This window comes from Tiliqua scincoides, chromosome 7 (assembly GCF_035046505.1).
Source record: "Tiliqua scincoides isolate rTilSci1 chromosome 7, rTilSci1.hap2, whole genome shotgun sequence".
Lineage (NCBI taxonomy): Eukaryota > Metazoa > Chordata > Lepidosauria > Squamata > Scincidae > Tiliqua > Tiliqua scincoides.
In genome coordinates, this window is record NC_089827.1 from 64,674,150 (window position 1) to 64,699,785 (window position 25,636).

Below are 25,636 nucleotides of genomic sequence, written 5' to 3' on the forward strand. Positions count from 1 at the left end.
CATCAAGCAGGAAAATTTTTAGCAATCCTAGGCTGCAAACCTACCCACACTTACCCAGGAGAAAGTCCCATTTACTATCATTGTTCAGAGCATATACAGAGTAGCCTATTCAAAGTACAGATCTGTAACATCTCCCCAAATGCAGTCACATGCCATAGTAGCATCAAGTCTAAGGGCCCAATGCTATTCAACTTTCCAGCACCAGTGCAGCTGCAATGCAGCCCAGAGGTAAGTGAACTACCGTTCCCATACCTTGAGGAGGCTTCGGTGATTGTCCCTCCACCACAGGATGGAATGCACACACCTCATTGGCATGGCTGCACTGGCACTAGAAAGTTGGATAGGACTGCAACCTTGGATATTAAAAATAAAATATTGAAATAAATGGGGACCTAACTAATATCTGTTTGTGACTCACCTAGTGGGTCCCAACCTACATTCTGAGAAACACTGAAATATTGAAATGAATGGGGTTCCACCTGAAATAGGCTCCTGACCCACCTAATGGGTCCTGACCTACATTCTGAGAAACACTGAAATGAATGGGGACCCACCTGAAATTGGCCCGTGACCCACCTAGTGGGTCCCAACCCACAGTTTGAGAAACACTGACCTAGTCTAGTTCAAAATTAGATAGGGGAGTGTTTGGAGAAATGGAGGGGGGCACTTGGGGTGGCTAACCAAGGGGTGCGTTTTGACTACCTGAAATTGGCTCATGATCCACTTAGTGGGTCCCAACCCACTGTTTGAGAAACAGTAGAAAATTTCTAGTTCAAGAGGTTGAGATGGAGAGACTTTGGTCCGGTGGCGGGCACTGGGGGTGGCTAACCAAGGGGTCATCCTGACTACCTGATATTGGCTTGGGACCCACCTAGTTTGAGAAACACTGCCCTAGTCTGGTTCAAGATGAGATAGGGGAGTTTTTGGCGGGGGGGGGGAAGGGGACATTGGGGGTGGCTAACCAAGGGATCGTCTTGACTACCTGAAATCTGCTTGTGACCCACCTAGTGGGTCCTGATCCACAGTTTGAGAAACAGCAGAAAATTTATAGTTCAAGAGGATGAGATGGGATGGGGAGACTTTGGTGGGGGCACTGCGGGGGGATAACCAAGGGGTGCGTCCTGACCACCTGAAATTGGCACATGACCCACTTAGTGGGTCCCGACCCACCGTTTGTGAAACACTAGACTAAGAGCCCAAACCTATGCCTATACTCAGAAGTAAGTCCCATTAGAGTCAAGGGGCTTACTCCCAGGAAAGTGTGGATAGGATTGGGCTGAGTCTAGTTCAAGAGGATGAGATTGGGGAGGCTTTGATGGGGAGGGGGGCACTGGGGGTGGCTAAGCAAGGGGTGAATTCTGACCACCTGAAATGGGCTCGCGACCCACCTAGTGGGTCCCGACCAAGGGTATGAGACACACTGCTCTAGTCTAGAGATAGGGGAGTGATTGGCGGGGGGGGGGGAGTCAATTATTTCACTGGCTAACCAAGGGGTACGTCCTCAGACTTCCCGGGTGGCTCCGGGGAGGCGCAGCCATCTCCAGGCTGCCCGGCCACGCGCCGGCGAGGGGCTCCGCAGGGCCAGCCCCCCCCCCCCGCTGCCTGGGAGCGCGCCCGCCTTCCGCGGGCATCCCCCGAGTGCGCCTCTGCGGGCGCGCGTAAAAGCGCACGCCGACAGGCGGTGGAGGCTGCTGCTGGCTGGGCAGGAGAGCGGAGGAGGCGGGCGAGGCGAGGGCAGCTCCGGCAGCGTCCTGTCGCTCCCGCGCCCAGCCGGGGGCTGCCTCCCAGCAGGCTGGCGGGGCGCGGGGCGAGCGCCGCGGCCGTGGAGGGGACCCCGGTCCTGTGCCTGGCGCCCCCCGCCTGCGCCCCCGGCCAGGGCTCGCCCGCGTCCTCCGGGCTGGGCGCCGCCGCCTCGGCGGGCATGAAATGTGCGCTCCTGGGGCTGGCCAAGTCCCCCAGCAGGAGGTGCGCCGGCGACTGGCCCCGCGACGAGCAGGAGCAGGAGCCCCCCGCGGGCGCCCGCAGCCCCAGCCGCTGCCTGCCCGGCGTGCTGAGGAAGGTAAGGCTGCTGCAGGCGGAGGCGGAGGGGGAGCCCGAGCAGCCTGCTGGCTGGGAGTCCCCGCGGCGGCCCTGGAAGTGGCTCCCCCAGAGGCGGTGGGGGGAGCGCTCTCTGCCCCCCGAGGTGGGCACGCTAGGCCGGCTCGGGCGCTAGGAAAGGGCGCCCCCTCCTCTTGGGTGGCATCCACTGCCCCCCCCCCCGTGGGAAGTGCTCAGAGGGAAGCTCGGTGGACAGGGTCTCTGTGGTTGGAAGAGGCGCTTCTGCCCGCACCCCCAGCCCTTCTCCGGCATCTGATGCCATGAAGGGGACGAGCTGCTCTCCAAATGGTCCTGCTGGCCTGTGGCCATCAGAGCGCGCTCTTCGCCTGGATTCTGGCTCAGCTGCTCCAGGCTCAGAGAGTCCAGGCGTGGATCAGGTTGGGGACTCCGAGCCCAAGCCTCTGCATGCCTACTCAGAAGTAAGTCCCATTTTAGTCAATAGGGCTTGCTCCCAGGTAAGTGTGGAGAGGATTGCAGCCCCAGTCATCTCGCCCCCCTTTCTCTAGGCAGCAGTTCAGTTTCCCCTCATGTGTAAGTAAGATGACTTTTCTGGTTGGGTCAGGGTTTGAGGGTGTGATAATTATAGCCTCCCATCCGTGTCTCTTTGGAGAAAGGCAGGTGATCAAATTGTGGCAGCACCATCTGCTCTGACCACTTCCTTTGGGGTTGGATGATGGTTGTACTTTTAGCTCTGGCTGAAAGGAGAATCTCACTGAGATCAATGGCAAGATTCCCATTGACGTGGAGGGAGCTGATTTTACATCCAATCTGCTGTGGTCTAGCACATGCTGCTTCTGTTGGGGACACTCCTCCAGTGAATCCACTCTGCAGAGCCCGTACTCTGCGGGTCCAGGTTCCATCCTCTGTTCTGCACTTGCTAACTGCAATTCCTGTTAAGAGATGTGAATAAGCAACAAACAGAAAGATTTTTGAATTCCTCCAGGGTCCTGTCAATAGTCAGATAGGGGGCACTGATTTTCCAGCAGGGCTTAATTTTCAGAATATCCATACTCCTAGGGGCTTTTCCGTCCTATTGGTTCATGTGGCTAAGATGATGGTGGAGACCAACTTGAGCTGTGCATTGTGTGCTGGGAAGAACACTTCCCCTATTCCTTGTGTCAAACAGTTGCTATGTGGCCATTCTTGACCCACAACAGGAATCTTTTGAAAAGCTCATTCATATGCTACATAGAAGAGTGGGGGAACAGCACTCCCCCCCCCCCCCCCGCGCACTCCTGGTGTAATTTGTGAAGTGGGGCTTACAGATCTTGCCTCTGGTTTCCTCACTTGTAATTTATTTTGAAAATAAATGTTCCCAGTTATTTAGTCTTTTTTTTTGCTATAAAACATTAAACTCTTGATAAAATGATCTTGAGATTGGTCAAAAGAACATTTTCTGTTTGCATGTAAAAGAAACAAAACTACTGCTCTGTGAGTTCTGAAATTGGGGATTGTATGCTTTGTAGATGGAGCCCTCTGGAAAGTCCAAAAATAAAGGTGGCCACTTCTGCTCTGTAATGCTCCAGAGTCTTTATCTCTGTATGCAGCTGGGTCTAAATGTCTCAGAATAATGGCTAACTGGCAGTCCTAGTAGTTGTGGAAGTTTCTGCCCCCCCCTTTTAAAAAATGTGTGACTTCCAGTAGGGAACTTGCATTCTCAGATATTAATGTGTGTGCCTCAAGAACGGTTCTTAGTACATTAATTGTGCAGGTGGGATTTCAGAAAAGCTGGAAATTCCCTGTTATTCCTGGCCTGCCTCTCAACATACCCCCTTTCTTTCAGCTTTATAAGATCATTCTTAACTGTCTAGTTAGAAAAAACTCTAATGTACTCACATGTGTCAAGTGCAGAGTTTCACAGAATTTTAGAATATAGTGACGCCCTAGGTCGACTAGCCTAGTCGACTAGACTAGTACAAGCCTGTATCCTGAGTCAAAAGATCTTTAATCAGCTGTGAATTGAGGCATGTCCAGAATTTTCCTGATATGCTCTCAGGAAGAAAATTTAGAATAGTACATACTTAGCGTGTCCCATCATACCAAGAGTCTTGTGGATGTGACAGTAGGATGACAGTAATTGGTTTTGGAACACTTTCTAAGTGCATTTGCTTTCTGTGCTGCATGAGAGTTAGGTCTCATTAGGAAAAGGTGTGGGGGAAAAACCTGGCTATGACAGGGGTATGGTTGCGTTACACAGAATATTACAAATTGAGTTGCAGTGTCACTTGACAGCATTTCTAATTTTCCCATTGTAGGCTTTAAAGAATGTGGTAAAGCATTAATAGTTTTGCCAGAGTGCTTGCAAGTCAGGGAATTTGATCTTCTGTAAAACTGTGTGTGTATGTACTATATAAGGTACTTTCTGTGTGGGACTCCTGGTTTACAGTGCCTGCTGGAGAATAGTAATCAGTCTTGCCTGCGTGGTTTGAAGCAAGAAAATGACAAATGCCAGCTAAACACTTCATATTTATGGCAGCCGTGTCATTTCACCTTGCCTCAATGTGCTCTCCACCTTGCCGGTTTTCCTCTGAAAAAGCCCATTGTTCTACATTAAATGGCAATATATGATTAAACATGTGTTAACTTTGTGTCTCTGATAGCACACTGGTGCTAGTCAGAGGAAAACAGTAAAGATGTGAATTAGAACCATTCAGAATAGGACCTCTGAAATCAGCAAAAAGGGGCTCGGTTCCAGGAACCCCTGTGGATAAGGAAACCTGTGAATAATGAAATCCGCAGGTTTTGGAAGCCCTGTAATCCTCTGGAGGCAATGGGAGTTGTGCCTTCTAAGGCCTCTGGAGGTTCCATGTGGATTGGACCTGTGGGTTTGGGGACCTGCAGATAATGAAATCTGCGAGTCCTGAATCTGTGGATACAGTGGGCTCAATGTATACAGTTTTGTAGAGCTACTACACTGATTGAAATTTTACTGATTAAAGTTGTCTGACGGTGCAATCCTGTCCATGATGAACACTGTTGCAGCCACGGCTGCACCAGCCTAGGGTGTGTCGTAAAGCATGTTGCAATGCACAGTGTGTAAGCAGTGCTGGTAGGAAGCCTTGTGCCATCCCACCAGCTCTGCATCCACAAGGAGCACCCAGCAGAACAGGTAAGCTCCTGCTGTGTGGTGCCGGGGCAGGGTGAGGGCAGAGATGGGGGCAGATCGGACCCAGGAAGGAGGTGGGATCAGCAATGCTAGTGCATGCTCTGGGACTTGGAAGCCTGACACAGGGCTGCTTGGATTTGCACCAGTAATTTTGCTGGCACAGATCCAAGTAGCCCCTTTGAACAGGCTGGAGCTTTACAAATGCTCCTTACCCCAAGTAGACCTCCAACCTGCTCCTAACCAGCGCTGGATACAGCGTGGGCCAAAGGGCCCTGCTGCGCCAGCACTGGTTAGTATTGGGTCGTGAGGTTCCTTGTTTGGGGGGCTCAGCAAAGCCTTTTCTCTGGCAAGTCTGCATTTCTTTGAAAGTAAATCTTCTTGATACTGAATGAATTTGCTTCCTAATAAATGTGCATTTAGGACCGGGGACTTAAGGTAGTGAAACTCTCTCTCTTTTCAGCTGAAGCCTTTTCTCATTATTTGCCTTTAGAATTTAGTTGCCATGGATTCATGCACTTAAAAAGTAATGCTAGTTGCTGTCTCTTAGTCAACCTGGTAGCACATGTAATTGTTGATGGCTGTTGCAAAGCTGAAATCAAAGGAAGGGTCATACTTTTGGGACTAGCAAAAATCCTCTTGTAAAACAGTGAAGAGGGACAGACAGTGGATACCTGATGCATGTTGCCTTCATCAAAGCAGCCTCTGTATTCACATTTGCTGGACCAAAGAATGAGGTCTGAGAAGCAGCCTTGAGCTATCTTTGGTGTGTGGCAGTTCTCCCTGCATCTGCTGTTTGTAGCATAGCCATGAATTATTTCACTGCTGCAATACCTCGGGCAGGAAGAGATTTTTTGTCAGATAGCACAGCTTGTCATTGCTCATTCTGGGTAAAACAGATGCTTCCCTCAATAATGGCTTTAAGGAGAGGGGCACAAGTATCTGATTTTTAATTAAGGTGGTTGGCAACCTTCAGTCTCGAAAGACTATGGTATAAGCCTACAGCACCCGGTATTCCCAGGCAGTCTCCCATCCAAGTACTAACCAGGCCTGACCCTGCTTAGCTTCCAAGCTCAGACAAGATCGGGCATGTGCAGGGTAACAGTTGCTGCTTTAATTAAGGATGGTTAGAGGAAAGGTGATGAGAGGTCTGTTGAGATGGGTAACAGATGAATAGAGGGGCAGAAGAGAACATCCTCTTCTGTACATGGAAGTATTCTTGGGGGGGGGGGGCAAGGTGAAATTTAGTGATATTCCCACATTTGAGTTGGTTGAACTATTTCAGCTGTCCACACATGTGGGTAATAGTATAGATAGACTGACACATGTTTAAATGTGGGTTGTTCAGTTCTCTGGTTTAGGGCTTCTTCTTCTTCACTTCTTAGCTGGTGCTTGGGGAACAGGTTGTTCTGTAAACCGAAGCACTGCAGGACATGCTGCTAGGATCCATGTACATAAGAACATAAGAACAGCCCCACTGGATCAGGCCAGAGGCCCGTCTAGTCCAACTTCCTGTATCTCACAGCGGCCCACCAAATGCCCCAGGGAGCACACCAGATCACAAGAGACCTGCAAGGCTTTCTGGGAATTGTAGTTTAAGAACATAAGAACAGCCCCGCTGGAGCAGGCCATAGGCCCATCTAGTCCAGCTTCCTGTATCTCACAGCGGCCCACCAAATGCCCCAGGGAGCACACCAGATAACAAGAGACCTGCATCCTGGTGCCCTCCCTTACATCTGACATAGCCCATTTCTAAAATAAGGAGGTGGCACATACACATCATGGCTTGTAACCTGTAATGGATTTTTCCTCCAGAAACTTGTCCAGTCCTCTTTTAAAGGCATCCAGGCCAGATGCTGTCACCACATGCTGCGGCAAGGAGTTCCACAGACCAACCACATGCTGAGTAAAGCAATATTTTCTTTTGTCTGCCCTAACCCTCCCAACACTCACTTTTAGTGGATGGCCCCTGGTTCTGGTGTTACGTATGCTTCCACGCTTGGCGATTCCTGGTGATATTTCTTACTTTGTTGATGATCAATTGCTGGTTCCTTAGATCTTCCTCAATATGTCTGAGACATGTTTTCTTTGGTTCTGCCTGTTGAATTCTCCGGTTGGGAGGTTACTCTCACCAGAGGAGCTTGTGTGGCAGCCAGCTGGTGTTAATTCTGCAAATGTGGCCAAACCATCACAGTGTTTTTGGATTTGTCATGAATTTTATTTCTTGGCCAGTAGTCCATTTCTCACCAGCACCCTGGATCCCCAGGGCTGGCACATCAGCTGCCCCAGATGTGGAAGCATTTTGGATTTCCATGGGGTTTCTTGCCTGGTTTCCCAGTTCTAGTCACCATGTTAGGGTGACCACCCTCCTCCTTTTGCAGCTGGGCTTGGGACAGACCTTGATGGAGTTGGTTTAGGGCTTACCTTGTCTAGTGTAATGACTTTTAAGCACTAGATTACCTATTTATGGAACTTTAATCATTGTAGCTTACGTATGTTAAATTCTGGAGAATGCCTCCTTGTCTCTGGAGCTCTGATAATGCAACTTTTGCTTGAGGCCTCCAGTGGTGGTGTTGGTAAGCCTTCCCGAGGGACAGACTCTGCGTGATAGCATTCTCATGTGACTGCTGAGAGGAAAGCCTGACTCTGCAAATCCATCACTGAGTAGCACTGAAACATTTAGCATTCTGGTAGAAAGAAAATTTTCTGGGTTCACTTATTATTGCATTATTTTTCATTCTGGTGTTCACTGACTACAAGATTCCTTCAGGGACCTTTTACATTATTACTACTTCAGTACATTTCCCTCTCAGTTCAAAATGACTTTTGGTCTCATATTCTTGATCTCCCCCAGTTTAAATTACTCTTTCTTTGTAGTTAGCCAGCCAGCCTTACACCCAAAATGCTTGCTAAGATGCAACCTCCAGTTGATAGTAGGCTTTAAAACTGCTCTCATGCATGAGAGTGTCTGAACAATAGTATATAGAGCTTGGGTGATTATGTTTATGGGTAGATTAAGAAAGTGTATATAGGTGGGAGCTCTGAATCCATGAATTGTGCACCCATGGATCTGGCTCAGCATGGGTTCACCTGAGTGTTCTGGTCACCTCCAGAAGGCTTTCGGAAATCCACAGAGGCAGTGTGTGTCCACCCGAGGGAAACCAAAAGTAGCGTTTTTTGGCTGAAACAGCCATTCTGAGGCCTGTAGAGGCAGTGGGTGGATGCCTCTGTCTCAGAAAGCCCTCTGGAAGGGACCAGACCACTGCTTCGATCCCCTTTGGAGGGTTTAAGGAGCCAAAGACAGCAGATGTGATTATCCATGATTTTTGGTATCCGTGGCGGGGGGGGGGGCAGGACTAAGGACGGATCCCCCATGGGTACAGAAGCCCCACCTGTGCTTAAGTGAATGTGGACATTTTGACAGGAGTGATCACTGTGTAAAGGTGGCAATAAAAAGGCAACTGATAGTCTCCATGGCCTTTCCTTCTTTTTTTAAAGTCCTGTGTCCTAAAGTTATAACTATAGCCCTAGGGAGAATTCCCCAGCCATGTGTTTACTGAATGTGTGGAGGGTGGCTTGAGATTTCTGGACTAGATGGGTTTGGTTTGATCCTGCAAGTTCTTTCATGTTCTTAGATATCAAGTGATTCATGTCTTGGCCTAGTCTCAGAAGTAAGGACTTGGCTGTAGAATTTGATAAGAAAATGCTATTTTTGGCAAGAGTTAAGTTGCTATAATATATAGAAAACCAGACAAATAAATCACTTTTTGACATCTGATAAATTTATCTAATGGCGTAATGTGTATTATTACCTTAAGCTATTATAAAAACCCTGCCGAATGTAGTGGGAACCAATCTTGTCTGAGAATAACAAAATGGATTCCATGAACGTTTCTTCACTGACAATGTAATTAGCTCCCTAAATTTGACACTAGTGTTGTATTTAAAAACACTTCAAAGTCATTCTAATGTACAAGAAAAAGTTATCATAAATTTGAATGAACATGCTTACTAGAGACAAAAACTGAGGCCATATAACCCAATTATACGTTACTGAGAAATTACACTGGTAATCCATTTACAGAGCAATCCTATGCATGTTTACTCGGAAGTAGATCCCAGTGCATTCACCAGGGAGACAGACCAGGGACAGACTGCACTTGCTCCCAGTGTGGAAGGGATTGTCACTCCCGAATTGGCCTTTTCAGCCACACTAGACACTGTTCCAGAACCACCTTTCAGAGCGCGATACCGTAGTCTTTCGAGACTGAAGGCTGCCAACAACAACTCCCAGTGAGTGTGTATAACAGTGGTTGCTGAACTCACCTGTCCTGCAACGCCCTCCTCGAGCTCCAGATCCGAAAATGAGTGCCAATGAAGTGTGACGCACTGACATGATGACATCCATGACACTTTTGTGCCAACAAAACTAGCCTCAAAATTAGTGTGAACCAGAGCCGGAAAGGAGGGTGGGCCCTTCTTGAGCTCCTCAAAGAGCCCAGCGCATTGCTCCGCATCTCCACGCAACACTCAAGTGCTTTGCGCCTGTACCGCTGAGTGGTTTGATCAGTGCAGTTTTTGCAACACCCTTAGAAACATATTGCAACACCCACTTTGGGAACCTCCGCTTTATAGGATTGCAATCTTATATCCTAGTCCTATCCATTGGCGTTTGTGAGATGGCTCCAGCCTTCCTGCTGACACACTGGCTCCCTGTGGTGCTGCAAATGGCCTGTGCTGGCAGATGTGTGTTCTGTCAGCACAGGCCTTGAATAGTATTGGGCTGTCAGAGGCTTGCTGTTTTCTTTAGTCTGAAGTCCAAAACCAACAAACGTTGCTTCCACATCTCACAGGGCTAGGAACCTTTTCTGTGCTTTATCCCAATGTAAAAAAGTGGGGTTAGCTGTAGTTCTTTGTACTGCAGAAACAGGACGCAGGGTTTGAAATTGGATTAGAAATGCAATAGCCTTTGGTACCTATACAGAGCAATGAAGCAAGTTAAAAAGTAGTTAACAGATTTTTTTTGTTTGCTTGTATTTTTGAAATATTTTGCAAGTAGAAATCGGTTGATTGCAGCAGTGGGCATATTTTAAAATAATACAGGTTTTAAATTGGCAATTTTGATAGGGACAGTGCTCTCACTGTTGGGTTGTTTGTTTTTTTCTTTATATATATGTATTGCATTCAAACTACGTTTTGACATGTTGCACAAAAAGTGCAATATAAGCAGCTCCCAGTATTACTGGTCTGATTGTTCTTTGATGAATAGAATCCCATAAATATTATTTTGTTTCAATTTTCATTATTCTGATACATGCAACGCACAATATCCAAGGAAGTTACGTGTCAGAATAACTTTCCATGGTCCTTCTCTAGAATACTTTGTGTGTGAAGGACATAAGGAGAAAGCTGCAACCAGAATTTTACCCAACACTCCAGACTTTACCATTGATTTGAACAACAGCATTATAATATTGCCCATTTTATTTTCAGTTCCTTTTTTAATGATCCCAAGCAGGCAGTTTGGGCAGTGGCATCCGTGGAATCGGACAGATGCAAGGAACTCATTTAATTTCTCTGCTATCCCTCTTTTTATCACCGCTTTCCCTCCAGCACCATCCAACTACTTCTCTGCCATTTCCTGCTTGTAACATATTTGAAGAAACTTTATTCCTTTTTAATGCTGTTGGCCAAACGTTGCTCAAAGTTTTTCTTAGCCTCCTGTACAGGCGGCCCTCAGTGTCCATGGGCTTGTTACCCGTGGAGCTGATTATCTGTGGGTTCCGAACCTGTGGGGTGGGCCACCTGTTGCCCTCTGAACACAACCAGAACTAGGCTCTGGTTGCGTCTGGAGGACCTTTTGAGGCCTGAATAGCACAACCTCCCTTCAGCTTGTGACCTCCCTGGCCCTCAGAAGGCCCTTCAGGTGTGACCAGCTCCTGTCATGTTCAGAGGATAACAGGGTGTCTGGCATGTGGATTTGAAGTGCTGCGGGTTTCATTATTTGCAGAGGGTCCAGGAATGGATCCCCTATGGATACCGAAGGCTGTCCTGTATAATATGTTTACATTTCTTATCTTGGGAGTTTGTGTTCCTTTTAATTCTCCTAATTAGGGCAAGACTTCTGTTTACGGAAGGAAGCTTCCTTGTGCTTTACAGCTTTTCAAACTCCGCTCATTTAGCCATGCTGGCACCCTCCTGGTATACACTTCCATTGGGCTTCTACTTAGTTGGCAACCTTCAGTCTCGAAAGACTATGGTATCGCGCTCTGAAAGGTGGTTCTGGAACAGCGTCTAGCGTGGCTGAAAAGGCCGATTCGGGAGTGACAATCCCTTCCACACTGGGAGCAAGTGCAGTCTGTCCCTGGCCTGTCTCCCTGGCTATGGGCCTTCCTTCTTTGCCTCTTAGCCTCAGACTGTTGGCCAAGTGTCTCTTCAAACTGGGAAAGGCCATGTTGCACAGCCTGCCTCCAAGCGGGCCGCTTAGAGGCCAGGGTTTCCCACTTGTTGAGGTCCGCTCCTAAGGCCTTCAGATCCCTCTTGCAGATGTCCTTGTATCGCAGCTGTGGTCTACCTGTAGGGCGCTTTCCTTGCACGAGTTCTCCATAGAGGAGATCCTTTGCGATCCGGCCATCATCCATTCTCACGACATGACCGAGCCAACGCAGGCGTCTCTGTTTCAGTAGTGCATACATGCTAGGGATTCCAGCACGTTCCAGGACTGTGTTGTTTGAAACTTTGTCCTGCCAGGTGATGCCAAGAATACGTCGGAGGCAGCGCATGTGGAAAGCATTCAGTTTCCTCTCCTGTTGTGAGTGAAGAGTCCATGACTCGCTGCAGTACAGAAGTGTACTCAGGACGCAAGCTCTGTAGACCTGGATCTTGGTATGTTCCGTCAGCTTCTTGTTGGACCAGACTCTCTTTGTGAGTCTGGAAAACGTGGTAGCTGCTTTACCGATGCGTTTGTTTAGCTCGGTATCGAGAGAAAGAGTGTCGGAGATCGTTGAGCCAAGGTACACAAAGTCATGGACAACCTCCAGTTCATGCGCAGAGATTGTAATGCAGGGAGGTAAGTCCACATCCTGAACCATGACCTGTGTTTTCTTCAGGCTGATTGTCAGTCCAAAATCTTGGCAGGCCTTGCTAAAACGATCCATGAGCTGCTGGAGATCTTTGGCAGAGTGGGTAGTGATAGCTGCATCGTCGGCAAAGAGGAAGTCACGCAGACATTTCAGCTGGACTTTGGACTTTGCTCTCAGTCTGGAGAGGTTGAAGAGCTTTCCATCTGATCTGGTCCGGAGATAGATGCCTTCTGTTGTAGTTCCAAAGGCCTGCTTCAGCAGGACAGCGAAGAAGATCCCAAACAAGGTTGGTGCAAGAACACAGCTCTGCTTCACGCCGCTTCGGATGTCAAAGGGGTGTGATGTGGAGCCATCAAAGACAACAGTGCCCTTCATGTCCTTGTGGAAGGATCTGATGATGCTGAGGAGCCTGGGTGGACATCCAATCTTGGGGAGAATCTTGAAGAGGCCATCCCTGCTGACCAGGTCGAAAGCCTTCGTGAGATCTATGAAGGCTATAAAGAGTGGCTGTCGTTGTTCCCTGCATTTCTCCTGCAGTTGTCTAAGGGAGAATACCATATCAGTGGTGGACCTGTTGGCTCGGAATCCACACTGTGATTCTGGATAAACGCTCTCTGCAAGTACCTGGAGCCTCTTTAGTACAACTCGGGCAAACAGCTTTCCTACAACGCTAAGGAGAGAGATGCCACGGTAGTTGTTGCAGTCACCCCTGTCGCCTTTGTTCTTGTACAGCGTGATGATGTTTGCATCCCTCATGTCTTGAGGTACTCCACCTTCTCTCCAGCAGAGACAAAGGATTTCATGCAGCTCAGTGACGATGATCTCTTTGCAGCACTTTAGGACTTCAGCAGGGATGCTGTCTTTTCCAGGTGCCTTGCCAAAGGCAAGGGAGTCCAGGGCCACGTGAAGTTCTTCTAGGGTTGGTTCACTGTCAAGCTCCTCCAGCACAGGCAGGCACTCAATGTTGTTCAGCGCTTCTTCGGTGACTACATTTTCTCTGGAATATAGCTCAGAGTAGTGCTGCACCCAGCGTTCCATCTGCTGCGCCCGATCCTGGATGACCTCGCCTGTTGCAGACTTCAGAGGGGCAATTTTCTTCTGTGTTGGACCTAGGGCCTGCTTGATACCATCATACATCCCCTTGATGTTGCCCGTGTCAGCTGCTATCTGTATCTCGGAACAGAGCTGGAGCCAGTAGTCGTTAGCACATCTCCTGGCAGTCTGCTGGACTTTGCTGCGAGCACCTCGGAGGACCTGCAGGTTGCGCTCACTGGGACAGGCCTTGTATGCTGCTTGAGCTCGCCTCTTTTCCTCAATGACTGGTGTCAACTCCTCAGAGTGGGCTTCAAACCAGTCTGCTGTCTTGTTGGTCTTCTTGCCAAATATGGACAAGGCGGTGTTGTAAACGGCATTCTTGAAATGTTCCCATCTGTTGGATGCGTTTGCATCGACCGGGCCTGGAAGAGATTCCTCAAGCGCTCGTGCAAATTCCTCCACTTTTCTCTGATCCCGGGTCTTGCTCGTATCAATGCGAGGTCTTCCTTCCCTTTTCGTGTGATACAGTCGCTTTGTTTGCAGTTTCACTCTGCTGCACACCAGCGAGTGGTCGGTGTCACAGGCAGCACCCTGATAGCTGCGTGTGATCTTGATGCTGGGAAGGCTGGAGCGTCTGGTGAGAATCAGGTCGAGCTGGTGCCAGTGCTTTGATCTTGGGTGTCTCCAAGAGACTCTATGTTGGGGCTTTGTGTTGAAGAACGTGTTGCTGACACAGAGACCGTGATGACAGCAAAACTCTAGCAGGCGTTGGCCATTTTCGTTCATCTTCCCAGTGCCGAACTGACCTAAGCAAGTGGGCCACGAACTGTTATCAGCACCAACTCTAGCGTTGAAATCGCCGAGGATGAACAATGGCTCTTTTACGGGGATCTTCTTGATAGTGATGGCCAGGTCATCATAAAATTTGTCTTTGGCTTCTGCTGGAGACGACAGAGTTGGTGCATAAGCACTGATGAGAGTGACAGGTCCTGCTGATGACTGGAGCTGCAGGGACAAAATTCTTTCATTTCCCACAGTAGGTGGGATGATGGATTTCAGCAGGGTATTTCTGACCGCAAAGCCAACACCATGTTCCCTGGTTTCGTTTGGTGGTTTTCCCTGCCAGAAGAATGAGAAATTTCGCTCCTTGACAGATCCGGAATCTGGCAGCCTTGTCTCTTGAAGGGCGACAATGTCCATCTGCAGTCTGCTCAGCTCCATGTCGATGACAGCTGTTTTGCATGCATCGTCTATTGCTTGCAGGTCATCAGAGAAGCCAGGTGTCATTGTCCTTACATTCCAGGTGCCCAGCTTTAGGGCAGGAGTTTTCTGTTTTCTATTGTATGGTGCAGAGTTGTCGATCCGCTTGTCGGTTTTCACCCTAAACCCCACGCACCCCGTGAGGTTAACGGACTGTGGCGAGGCAACACCTTACTGGGCTTCTACTACTGTTGTTTTAAACAGCCTCCATGCACTCTGGAGAGATTGGACTCTTTTTACCTTGGTAAAAAAGTTGGTGCCTTGTTGATGTGTTTTTGGATGTAGCAATTATTAAGAAAGATTTTGTAGCTTATGTTGTTCACAGGATGAGAGGGCTCTGTTTTGCACAGTGATAGTCGCGTAGTTAATTGCATCGCTTCATAAATGCATTCAGTGGGCTCGGGCTGAAATGTGACATTTAGTATTAGACACTGCCAGTCTGGAATCTCAGCAGGCACACGGGCCCTGCTGCTCAGGCGGAATTATAGGTTTTTCTCTCTCAACAAATATGTTTGGGTTTGCTGCAGTGTTAGTAATTTCATTCCTTGGAGAAAACGATTGCTCTTCCTGGCTTCTTTGGTAGAAGAAAAAGTACTGTGTAGATAGAATGGGTAGCAGTGCACATTACAAAAAGATCTGACTTACAAACGACCATTTCACTGTTTTTCACACTAATAAAAAATATTTATTTTATTTGCAGAACAGAAACAATATATTTTATTTTAGTCAGCATGAAGATAGCATTTGTGTTTCTGAAAACCAAGCTCTTGGCAGTATCACAGGACTGTAGTTTTGCTTTAGCTGATCCTTCACATTTTAGAGAAATTGTTCTCAAGATCTCTTGACATGGAGTATTTCATAACATATAAATATATTCCGGCCGACCTTTTGTTCAAGAAGTTCAGAGAGTAAAAAAGGAACGGTGGATTTTTCCTACTCAGTCAATGCTTGTTCACTCTTCATTTATCTCAATTATTTGAATTGACTATAGTATAGACTACTCGTGGTTAGCCCATTAAGTCTGATGTATGGGATGTTTGCTAAGCAGTAGTGGGCGGACACACCTGGCTCTCCCCGTCCAGCAGCATATTTACTGTCATTTATTGTTTTGTTTACATTGTTTGAGAAGGTTGGATCATTCATTGCATGCACTGTTGCTTTATCCCTCTTCCTACCCTCCCCCCAAATAAAACCAGGATATCCTCTTAGATTGTCTAAATTTCAACACTATACAGAACTTAAACCCTGGTGAAAAACTAGCGAAGGATTTTCATGTATTGTATGTTTCAGTCCTGTATATTTCTGAGGACATTTACCTCGTGCTCCTAGCTATGTTTCCTTACAAGGAAGGACACCCATTTCAGTTAGGCTTTCACACATTACACAAGCGATTCCCAAATTGCTTGTGTAATCGCTTGTGGATGAGGACCCACAAATGGGTCATGACCTGCTTTTTTGGTGGGTCTCAAAACTGACAAGGAAAATGTATTAAAGTGAAACAGAGCAGCACATGTGCATTTACTCCTGAGTAAGTGAACGTAAATGCCTCAGTCCACTTTGAAGCGCAGGCCAAAGGGAATGCAAAACCATCAGAACAGTCCTGATGTGATGAGCACAGGCCCCAACAGACTCTCAAGAAGGAAGTCTCTTCCCTCCCCCCCCAAAAGCTGACAAAGTAAAGGTATTGAGCCCTATGGAAAGCAAAACTGAGCCACACACAGGGTTTGCGTCACCCAGTGCAGGAGGCCAGTACGTCACCCCCATGATTGACTTTGCAATGGATGGGGCACCACTCCAGGGGGTGGACGTGCTGATGCACCATTGCTCTGCCCCCGCTGGATTTTTGGCTATAAGTTTTGATAGGGTAGAGTTGTGGTTCTCAAACTCTCTGGGAGAGTTTGAGAGCCACTAAGTCTCTGCGGGGGAGCTGGGAAGGTGGCGGGGGGGAGGGGAAGGCAGCAATGCACTGTTGAATCGGAAGAACTTGCTGACAGTACAAAGAGTTCAGCAGTGGAACAGTCTGAATGTGGTAGACCAGTGTTTCTCAACGTTTGTTCTCTGCCGTACCACTTCACATGATCCACCTATTCAAAATACCACCAGAAGTTACTGGCGATGACATCTCCAGTTACTTCTGGATCTGGAGGCCAGATGCAATGCAATGAACACCAGTGCTTTCCTGCTGCTTTATTTGGTTCACATTCCTGGTCTTGCTGCTGGGCAGCAGGTGTCCAGGGGTTCCATGACTACCCCTAGACACCACCTCAAGTACCACCACTGGTACACATACCACTGGTTGAGAAACACTGTGGTAGACTGTCCATCACTTCCGATCTGAGGCAGTGCATTTTACAGCAGCCATAAAAGAAGTAGTCCTGGCGGAACCAGCATGTAGTCAGCACTATGAGCCCGTAGGATTAGACTTTCTCATTGTAAATGTTCTTTCTTTGCACTGTTCAGAACCCTATTTAACCTCTTCAATTTGAGAATACAGCTCTTGGCAAAGATAAATTTGGCTGTTCGGCAAGTTCTTGTGATACAGTATCAAGACACTTGAGAGAACAGCTTAAAGCTACTATTGTCCAGAATGTTTCAGACCTGGTAATTCTGCCAGCTGTATAGAATTTCCTAGTGTTTAATTAACTCCTAAGGCCCAGTGTTTGAGGGAACTTGTGTATTCCTGACTATCTCCAAAATGCTTTGAGTTATTATTTATTGTACAGCATTTCAACAAAGAAGTTCATCTTATGGTATTTTAGTAATATTAGTTTACCACTAATCAAGCATTCAGTCCCAAACCCATGATAATAAATTTGAATGTGCACTGTGAGCAAAATTAATCTTCCAAGTAACACAAATGAGGCATTCTTTGTCAATTACTAGATCTAAGCTGATACATCATGCAGGCTCCATTAGTCAGCAAATTAATCTTTCTCTTTTATTAAAGACACTCTGCTACGCCATAAGTTTCTTTACCCAATGCATGATATATCTGTGGAAATTCCTGCCACAGGATATTATGATGGCACTTGGCCTAGATGCCTTTCAAAGGGGAGTGACCAGATTTAGGGATGAAAACATCCATCACATGTTTCAAGTCATGATGAGTGTATGCAGGCTTCAGGTTTTATAGGTAGCCTGCCTCTGAATGTCAGATGCAAGTGAGTGGCAACAGGGTACAGATAACATATTGTCTTGTGTGTTCCCTGATGCATCTGGTGGGCCACTGTGAGATTCAGGAAGCTGGTAAATAGGCCCTTGGCTTGGTCCAGCAGGGCTCTTATGTTTTAATGCCATCATGTGTATTCTATACTATCAAGGGACACTTTTAGGTTTAGCCATCTTCTCACAATCTGAAAGTGAAATGCCTAGAACCAAATGAACTGTACCAGCTACATTTTTCCTACAGCAACCTACTTACTCTGGGAGGGAAGGAGAACACGATGCTATATTTGATCAGAGGATCCTCAACAAGTGGGTTAGAAACTGGAAGTGGGTCACAACCCATCTTCAGGTGGGTGAGGCAGTACTGCTGCCACCATTTTGTTTTGAGGCTCAGGCATGCACAGTTTGAAGCTAGGTGTCCTAGATGAGGTAAATATCACTGGAAACCTTGGTTTTGAAGGGATTGCTTAGCCCAGATTCCATTTTGTAGGCCCAGAACAAGTTTGAGCTGCTGCAGGGAAGCTCCTGGGATGAGACCGTGACCCCATTGTAGTCCATGGTAAACGCTGCTACAGTTTGTACCTGATCATGTCAGGAAGTCTGTGTGCAAAGTTGTTTTGAAGCAGCAGTATACTTGCTGTATACCCAGCCTTGCCCAGTAACTTGATCATGTGTGGATCACCTGCCTGAAAATGGTGGCAGTTGTGACACCAGCATGGCCTGACCAGTTGGCTTGCCAGGTGTAATGCTTTGAGTTCTCGCAAGGGTGTATTGTCTTGTTAAAGCAGTAAACTGCTCTCCTTTCAAGACAGCTTTCATCTGGATCCACAGTGTGTGTGGGGGGGGGCGTGAATTGAGTCATAATCCTTGCATGGGGGCCTTAGGTTTTTTTTTTTGTTCTGTATAGAACAAATAGAAGTGTTCTGTATAGAAAAGAGTGATTACCAAGGCTGTCACTTTATCAAAGGAATCTTAGTTGATTAATTACACAAGTTTTAATCTATCAAATCTGCATACATTTTCATATGAACAAAACCCCCATTCTACAGAACAAAGAGCATTTTTTGTTTTGAGATGATGAAAGCATGTTTCTTCTGCTATTTGCAAGTACTCAGGGCCCAATCCTATCCAGCTTTCCAGCACACCACAATGCAGCCCCTAGGTGAGGGAACAAATGTTCCCCTACCTTGAGGAGGCCTCTGAGACTGCCTCCCCACCACAGGGTGCAGTGCATACCCCATTGGCACAGCAGCACTGGCACTGGAAAGTTTGATAGGATTAGGCCCTCACACAGCATTCCATCAGTGCTGGCTGCCGTAAGGCAGCCATAAAGTGCGCTCCAGCAGAATGTGCTGCCAGACCATCAGCAGGATGGCTGGAGCCTTTTTGTGCATATCATCCCCACACTGGCTGCCTGCTAGAGCAAGTGAACCAGCAGACATTAGGGTATTTGGATTCTGGACAATTGTGTCCTGGTGAAATGCGTCTTAGTTATTTGCGTCTCACTATAATTGGGCAACACACTATAGGCAACAAACTTCACGGTATATATGCTAATCCTCTTATCCCAGCCCTAACCCTACCTATGCATTTTAAAAATAAAAAAGTACATCTAATATAAATATACATATATTGGGATGGGACACAAATATCCAGAACACGCACAAAACCAGGGATGCCAATGACCGGGGGATATTTGGCTGGGACACAGTTGTCCAGGATGCAGTGCTCCATTTACTAAGCTAGTGCAGGAGAGCCAATGGGGGGGAGGGTGAAATGGGGGTGGAGAGGGGGAAAAACTGAGAGGGTGGAAAAACTGGGTGGGGGGTCTGCAGGAGGGAGATACATCCTCCTTACCTACAGCCTCCCTGCTGCCTTTCTCTCTTTAGGCAAGCATCAGTGAAATTGATGGCGCAGGTCTGAGGAGACCCATTGTAGGGCAGGAGGCTTAGCGATGGGTAAGGGGATTTAAATCCCCTTTCTCTCTGAAGCCTCTGCTCTGCTCCCCGCAAGCTGGATACAGCATGCACCGTTTCGGCATGGCTGCACTGGCAGGGCAGGGGAAAGATAGGATAGGATTGGGCCATCAGTATTTTAAAAAGATTCTGCCTGATTAATCAGGTACACCTTCTTAATTGATCAAAAGAAGTTTAATCAGTGAATTGAGCTGATAAGTCACCTAGTGACTTCTCTTTCTGTGACCGAGAGAGCTGGAGCTCCTCATACCATAGCCTAACTTATAGGACATAATTATTATAGAAGCTTTTTTGTAGACTATAAATTTTTTGGAAGGACTTTCATTTGCATTTGTTAAATGCTGGGCACAATTAGACTGAATACAGTGTGCCAAGATACTGATGAGGTTGGAAGAACAGAATGGACAACTCAAATAACTTATTGCCTGATCACATTAAAACAAATGATGAAACTAACATTTGGAGTTGGTTCCTGCTTTAATAGCCAAAGAACACCAAAGGCAAAGCACTTCAGAATATTGCTGATGCTTAAAAGAACCTAAAGTTTTCATCTGTTCTTTTTAATTAAAGCACTATCTGATCAATTTTCCAATAAGAACCTTAGCATTAAATAAATTAATCTGTTAGACTGTGCCCTGCATATCAGGGAGACCATCTTCTACCCTTTGGCCTGTCACAACTCATATCTGTTACGAGTATCTTCTTAGTTCAAGTCATGCATTCAGATTAGACTGGACAGGCACAGATAGTGCCACTTTCAAGTCTCTCCCTACAACCATAGACTCTTCTTTCTCTCATCATTAAACTCCATGTGATCCATCATCGTTATCATCATCATCATTCATCTAAATTTTATCCAGTTTCATCAGTGTACTTTGTGCTTTGCAGAATAAACACCCCCCCCCCCCAAAAGGAAGGAATGTGAGGAAGAGTACATTCCTTCATCAAGGAAATTGCAATCTTAAAGTCTAATACAGGTGCAGCCTATTTATCCACTGATTTTTTTATCTTTGGATTTGTCTCAACTCGAATGGGGTGGGGGAACCGAAAGTCACACACACCTTTGCCTCCTTTGCCCTGCGCTGGCTCCATTTACAGGCATACCAAAACACTGCAAAAAGGCTCTGCCTTGCCCAGGCAGGGAAATAGTCCTGGAGCCCTGGAAGAGGTTCCCCTTGCAAAGGAACAGTAACACTCCTGGAGCCCCTGAGCCAGCAAAGAGGCTGAAGAGGGGAAGGGGGGACCAAAAACCTCTGTAGCCAGAACACGTACAGCAAGGTGGAGCGCGCGCTCTCTCTCTCTCTCTCTCTCACTCACATGCAGGCAGGTGCAGTAGCAACAGAGGGGATTGCTTTAAAAAAACCCAGGAGTGTTTCCTAGCCTTGGAGAGACAGGTGAGAGTGAGCAGAGAGCCAGACTACAAGTCCCAGAATGCTCCGGGGCAGAGAAGCTTCCATGATAGCGGTGACCAGGGAGGGCTGCAGGGGCGGCAGCAGCGAAGAGGAGGAGGAGAAGAACCTGCAGTGCTGTCAGAAGGCTGCCTGGGACACAGAGGACAAGGCTTCCCAAGCAAGCTCAGGATCCCACCTGTGAAACGGGAAGGGGGGAGGGGATTGATAACAGCTGCCTTAGTTTCTTTCCATCCGGAAGTGGCAGGCTGCAGCGTGTTTGCGTAACTCTATGGAATTTAGCACAACACATTTTTTGTTAATCGCGCCGAGTCACGGAACGGAACTAACGCGGATAAATAGACTGTACCCGTAGTAGGAAAAGACCAGAGAGACTGTAGGTGCAAGGGAAAGAAACTTGGACTTTATTATAGTTGGGGAGGAAGCAAATGACTTACAACCTGAGCTAACTACAGTCAGTTCCTTTTATCCACTAGGGTTAGGTTCCTGAATACTGAATTAGCAGATCCTGAATCATTGAGCCAATGGGAAAAAATGGGGCTAGGTGCAAGGGAACCTTCTTCACCATACGCTCTAAAAAAGGTCATGAACCTGAACCTATTGTAATACAGTACTGCATATTGTTATATTGCATATGTGATATTCTGTTTTAAGATTTTATCACTGCATTACTGTTTGTTATTCACCAATAAAGGTTTTTTTTTTTTAAATAACAACCTCCTGGATTCTTACCTTGAAGTCTGTAGGGATGGATCATGGTGAGTGCAGCTCAACATCTGCAGCATCTGATTGCTGGCCCAACAATGAGGCCTCATAGTTCAGAAGTGTGGAGGGGGTTGCTTTACTTCTCCTCCTCCTCCACTTTCTTGGCACCTTTCCCTAGGCTTGCCAGCCCCAGAGCAGCCCTCTTACAACTGGAAATGCTGTCCTTCGGGGACAACAGCCATGGAACCCTAATCCTGACCACTCAGGGAGCTGCTCCACTTTTGTCCAGTTGGTGTCTGTGGTGGTGGTGTCGCTCTTCCCTTTCCCCCCCTTCCTCCCCTCCTTCTTCCTGGGTCATTCTGTCTCTCTCTGATCCCTGATTGAGTGCAGAGAGAGCACCACTGCTTCAGCAGGAGGAGAAAGAAGGGAATGAGTGGAAGCTGCTCTTTTGATGTCGCTTGGGCAATAATTGGAGCTCCCTCTTTAGTCCCCATCAAATTAAATAAAGTTTGAACTGTAACTGCTTCAGCAGGAACCACTAAGCCAGGGGTGCTCAATAGGTGGATCACGATCTACCGGTAGATCGTGAGGCAAAATGAGTAGATTGCGGAGTGCCGACCCCCCCTTCAGGTTCCTCTGGGAGGAAACGCCGGGAGTAAGCCCCATTGTACTCAATGGGGCTTACTCCCAGGTAAGTGTGGCTAGGATTGCAGCCTCACAGCCTAATCCTAGGCATGTCTACTCAGGAGTAAGTCCTGTTATACTCAGTGGGGCTCAAGGTACACCAACATACATTGTACACATAAATGTTATATGTTATGATGGCGCGAACATTGTAAAAAAAACTCTGGTAGATCTCCGGGCCTTGCTGGGTTTCAAAGTAGCTCTTGAGCCAAAAAAGTGTGAGCACCCCTGCACTAAGCCAAAGGAGTGGGGGGGGGGGGGGAGGGGAGGCTATTGTTACCAAAAGGGCTGTTTTGTTTAGGGGAATTATTACACTGCCATTATTGGAACATTAGGCTGGATAACAAGACGGCATAATGCAGAGAAATTCCCTTTTGCTTAAAGAGGAGACTGAGAGAAAGATAACTTTCAATAAAACATTATGGTTTATTGCAAAAGAACAAAGGTAAAAATAATGCATATGGAGAAATGATATTCCTTGGTCCTAATGCTTGAACACCGTGTACCTGGCCTTCATGGTGGTTGCGTGTGAAGAGTGTTTGGTGCATCTGAGGAAAACAGATAAGGAAGGGGGTTGTAGGGGAAGGCTTTAGGGGTCCCTGCTCTGCTAACCCCAGCTGCTAACTAAAGTTGGGGAGAGAAGGGTGGGAAGAAGGGAAAGAGTTCCAGGAGTAAGATAGTTACCTGTCCTGTACAGTAGTTGGGGGGGGGGGAGTCCTGTGGAGAGGACCCTCTGACACAACACAAATGTGTTGGACCTTGGAGGGAGACAGAGAGTGAGAGGGCAAGACCTCTCTTATAAGGGGTTGGGAGATAGATTGAGCTAGAAGGTAACTTGATTGCTAACACAATCCTGGGTGCTTGGAGTTATGCTTTCATATGTATACATTCGAATGGAGATCAGGGTGTACGTATCAGTTATCAGCAAAATTCAATCAGGGGGTGATGGCTGGCTTCCTAGAAGGGGGAACTTAACAAAGACTGTGTGGAAAAAATACAGGATGTGGGTACAATACAATGAATCAGAAACAGAATTTCAACACCAAAGTCATTGAAGGCAGTTCAAGTTTGCATACAATACTGTAGGAGATGCTTAAACAGCCATTGGATTAAGACATAAGACTTCCTCCCATACTGTGTGACTGGGGTGGGGGGTTGTGTAACACTGAGCTTGACCATTTCCAGGGCTTGACCAAAGTCTTGGAAGTGTGACCTGTATGCTTGGAGAACAGTTTGGCTTGCATGATATTATAGTCCATATTAGCATAACTAGATGTATATAGAGAAATTCACAGCTAAAAGGCAAAAAAGGGGGATTTTCACATAACACTATATGGAGGCTGCCCTTTTTGTTTTGCATCGCACTTGCAAAACAAAATTAAAATTGCAACTGGGTGCATCATGTTACTGTCTTGCGCCTAGTTGTGTAGCATGGGCGAGGTCTTTCCATGGCTGTGGCATACTGTTTGGATGATCATTGGATCATCTTCCTTCCATGTTCCCCAGCAAATAAAGTACAGTATAAACTTTAAACTTTGCCGCAGCAACCAGAGAAGGCAGGCAGGAACTGCCAAACCAGATGGGACACCAATTACATTACTGTACCTGCAATAGTACAGAACACCTTCCACCGCCTTTCACTGCTTTTCACATGCAAAGTCTTCTGCAGCAGCCTCCACAGCATCGTACCCTACGTGTACAACATATAGGCTCTGCGAAACTTAACCCCATGGAAAACTGTGGTTTCCATATCCAGTGAGTTTTTCAGGAACCTAACCCCAGCAGATAATGAGAATTGACTGTACAGTATATAATACTGATATATGAACATATATCATATTGTTGAACAACAGAAAATAACTGATAACTGTTGAACAACAGTAATAGAGCATGAGAGATTTTCAGATGACTAAAATTGCATGCTACCATTACTTACAAGACTTTTTTTTTCTTTTGTGCCTGCAAAATTAATATATGAAGCACAGTCTTTTTTGAAGATAGGACTGAGACACTTGAAAAAATAAAGAATAGGTGAACAAGTTCACATGAAGTTTGATATAACAGTTTCTAGTGCTCCCCATATCAAGTGCACCATGCCAAAGGCAGAACATCTAGAGTAGCTTACCTAAGCCTGTGACAGCAGCCGTGGAAGCCTCTCTAAACACTGCAGTCTCAGCGTGCAACACCTACCACAGGGTTATTGGTTTTGGTAGTTCTAAATTTGCTCTTATTTATCATTTAACCAATAAATGTTTTCATGCAAGTCGGCTTCACTTCTTGAAACCATAGGAGTCTGTTCTATACTAGCACAGTGCCCAGTTATATAATCCATTTGGCTGCAACTCCGACAGTCTGTTAATACAAATAGCTCAGCAGGTGCTTCAACAACCAATGCAAAAAACCCCATTCTGTTCTTCCTCAACAATAACAGTGCCGCATGAGGCTATCAGGAGTATGCAGGTCTTAGCAATACTTAAAAATTCTCTTATATACTCACCACTACAGTTTGAGTACATTCTCTTATACACTACACCACTAAAATAAATTAAAATAGAATAAAATTCTCTTATACACTACACCACTACCTGAATTTTTGAAATTAAAGCAACTTGGTTTAAGTTTAATAACCTGAATTTTTGAAATTAAAGCAACTTGGTTTAAGTATTCCTCCCTTTGTCTTCAGTAATAAACTTGCAATGTACCTTTCAAAATTACTGCACCTTGCCGCATCTACTCTGCTTATAAAGACATGAAGATAATGACTGTAGTGCAAAATCAAGGTTAAAATAACTTCCTATAATGTCCCTTTGTACATTTAAAAATTAAAAGACTGTGTTTAAGCTCTACTTCATCCACAGCCTCCCTGAAGAAAAGATTGGTTTTTCGGAGCAAAGTCAATTGCACTGTAATCCACTCAACATCGTCCACTGTAATCCAATCAGTTTTCTCTTCTTATGTTGTATAGAGCATTAGACTTGCAGCCCAAGCCTATGCTCAGACGTATGTCCCATTGAATTCCATGGGAGTTTCTCCCTGATATAGGTATATAAGACAACTGCCGTAGCCAGGCAAATATTAACATGGAGCATCTTGAATATTTGTTATAAATATTTGGGGTCT

At 46.5% G+C, this 25,636-nt stretch overlaps 1 protein-coding gene across 1 annotated transcript in view; it reads left to right on the plus strand.

Annotated features, from left to right (window-relative positions):
* The first annotated feature begins 1,724 nt into the window (after positions 1-1,724).
* The window catches only part of TMCC3 (transmembrane and coiled-coil domain family 3), a 123,461-nt gene continuing 99,549 nt past the window's right edge, over positions 1,725-25,636 (plus strand). The window contains exon 1 of the mRNA XM_066633308.1: positions 1,725-2,059. Within this exon, the coding sequence (XP_066489405.1) occupies positions 1,922-2,059 (138 nt within the window). The 5' untranslated portion in view covers positions 1,725-1,921. The remainder of the gene's footprint in view (positions 2,060-25,636) is intronic.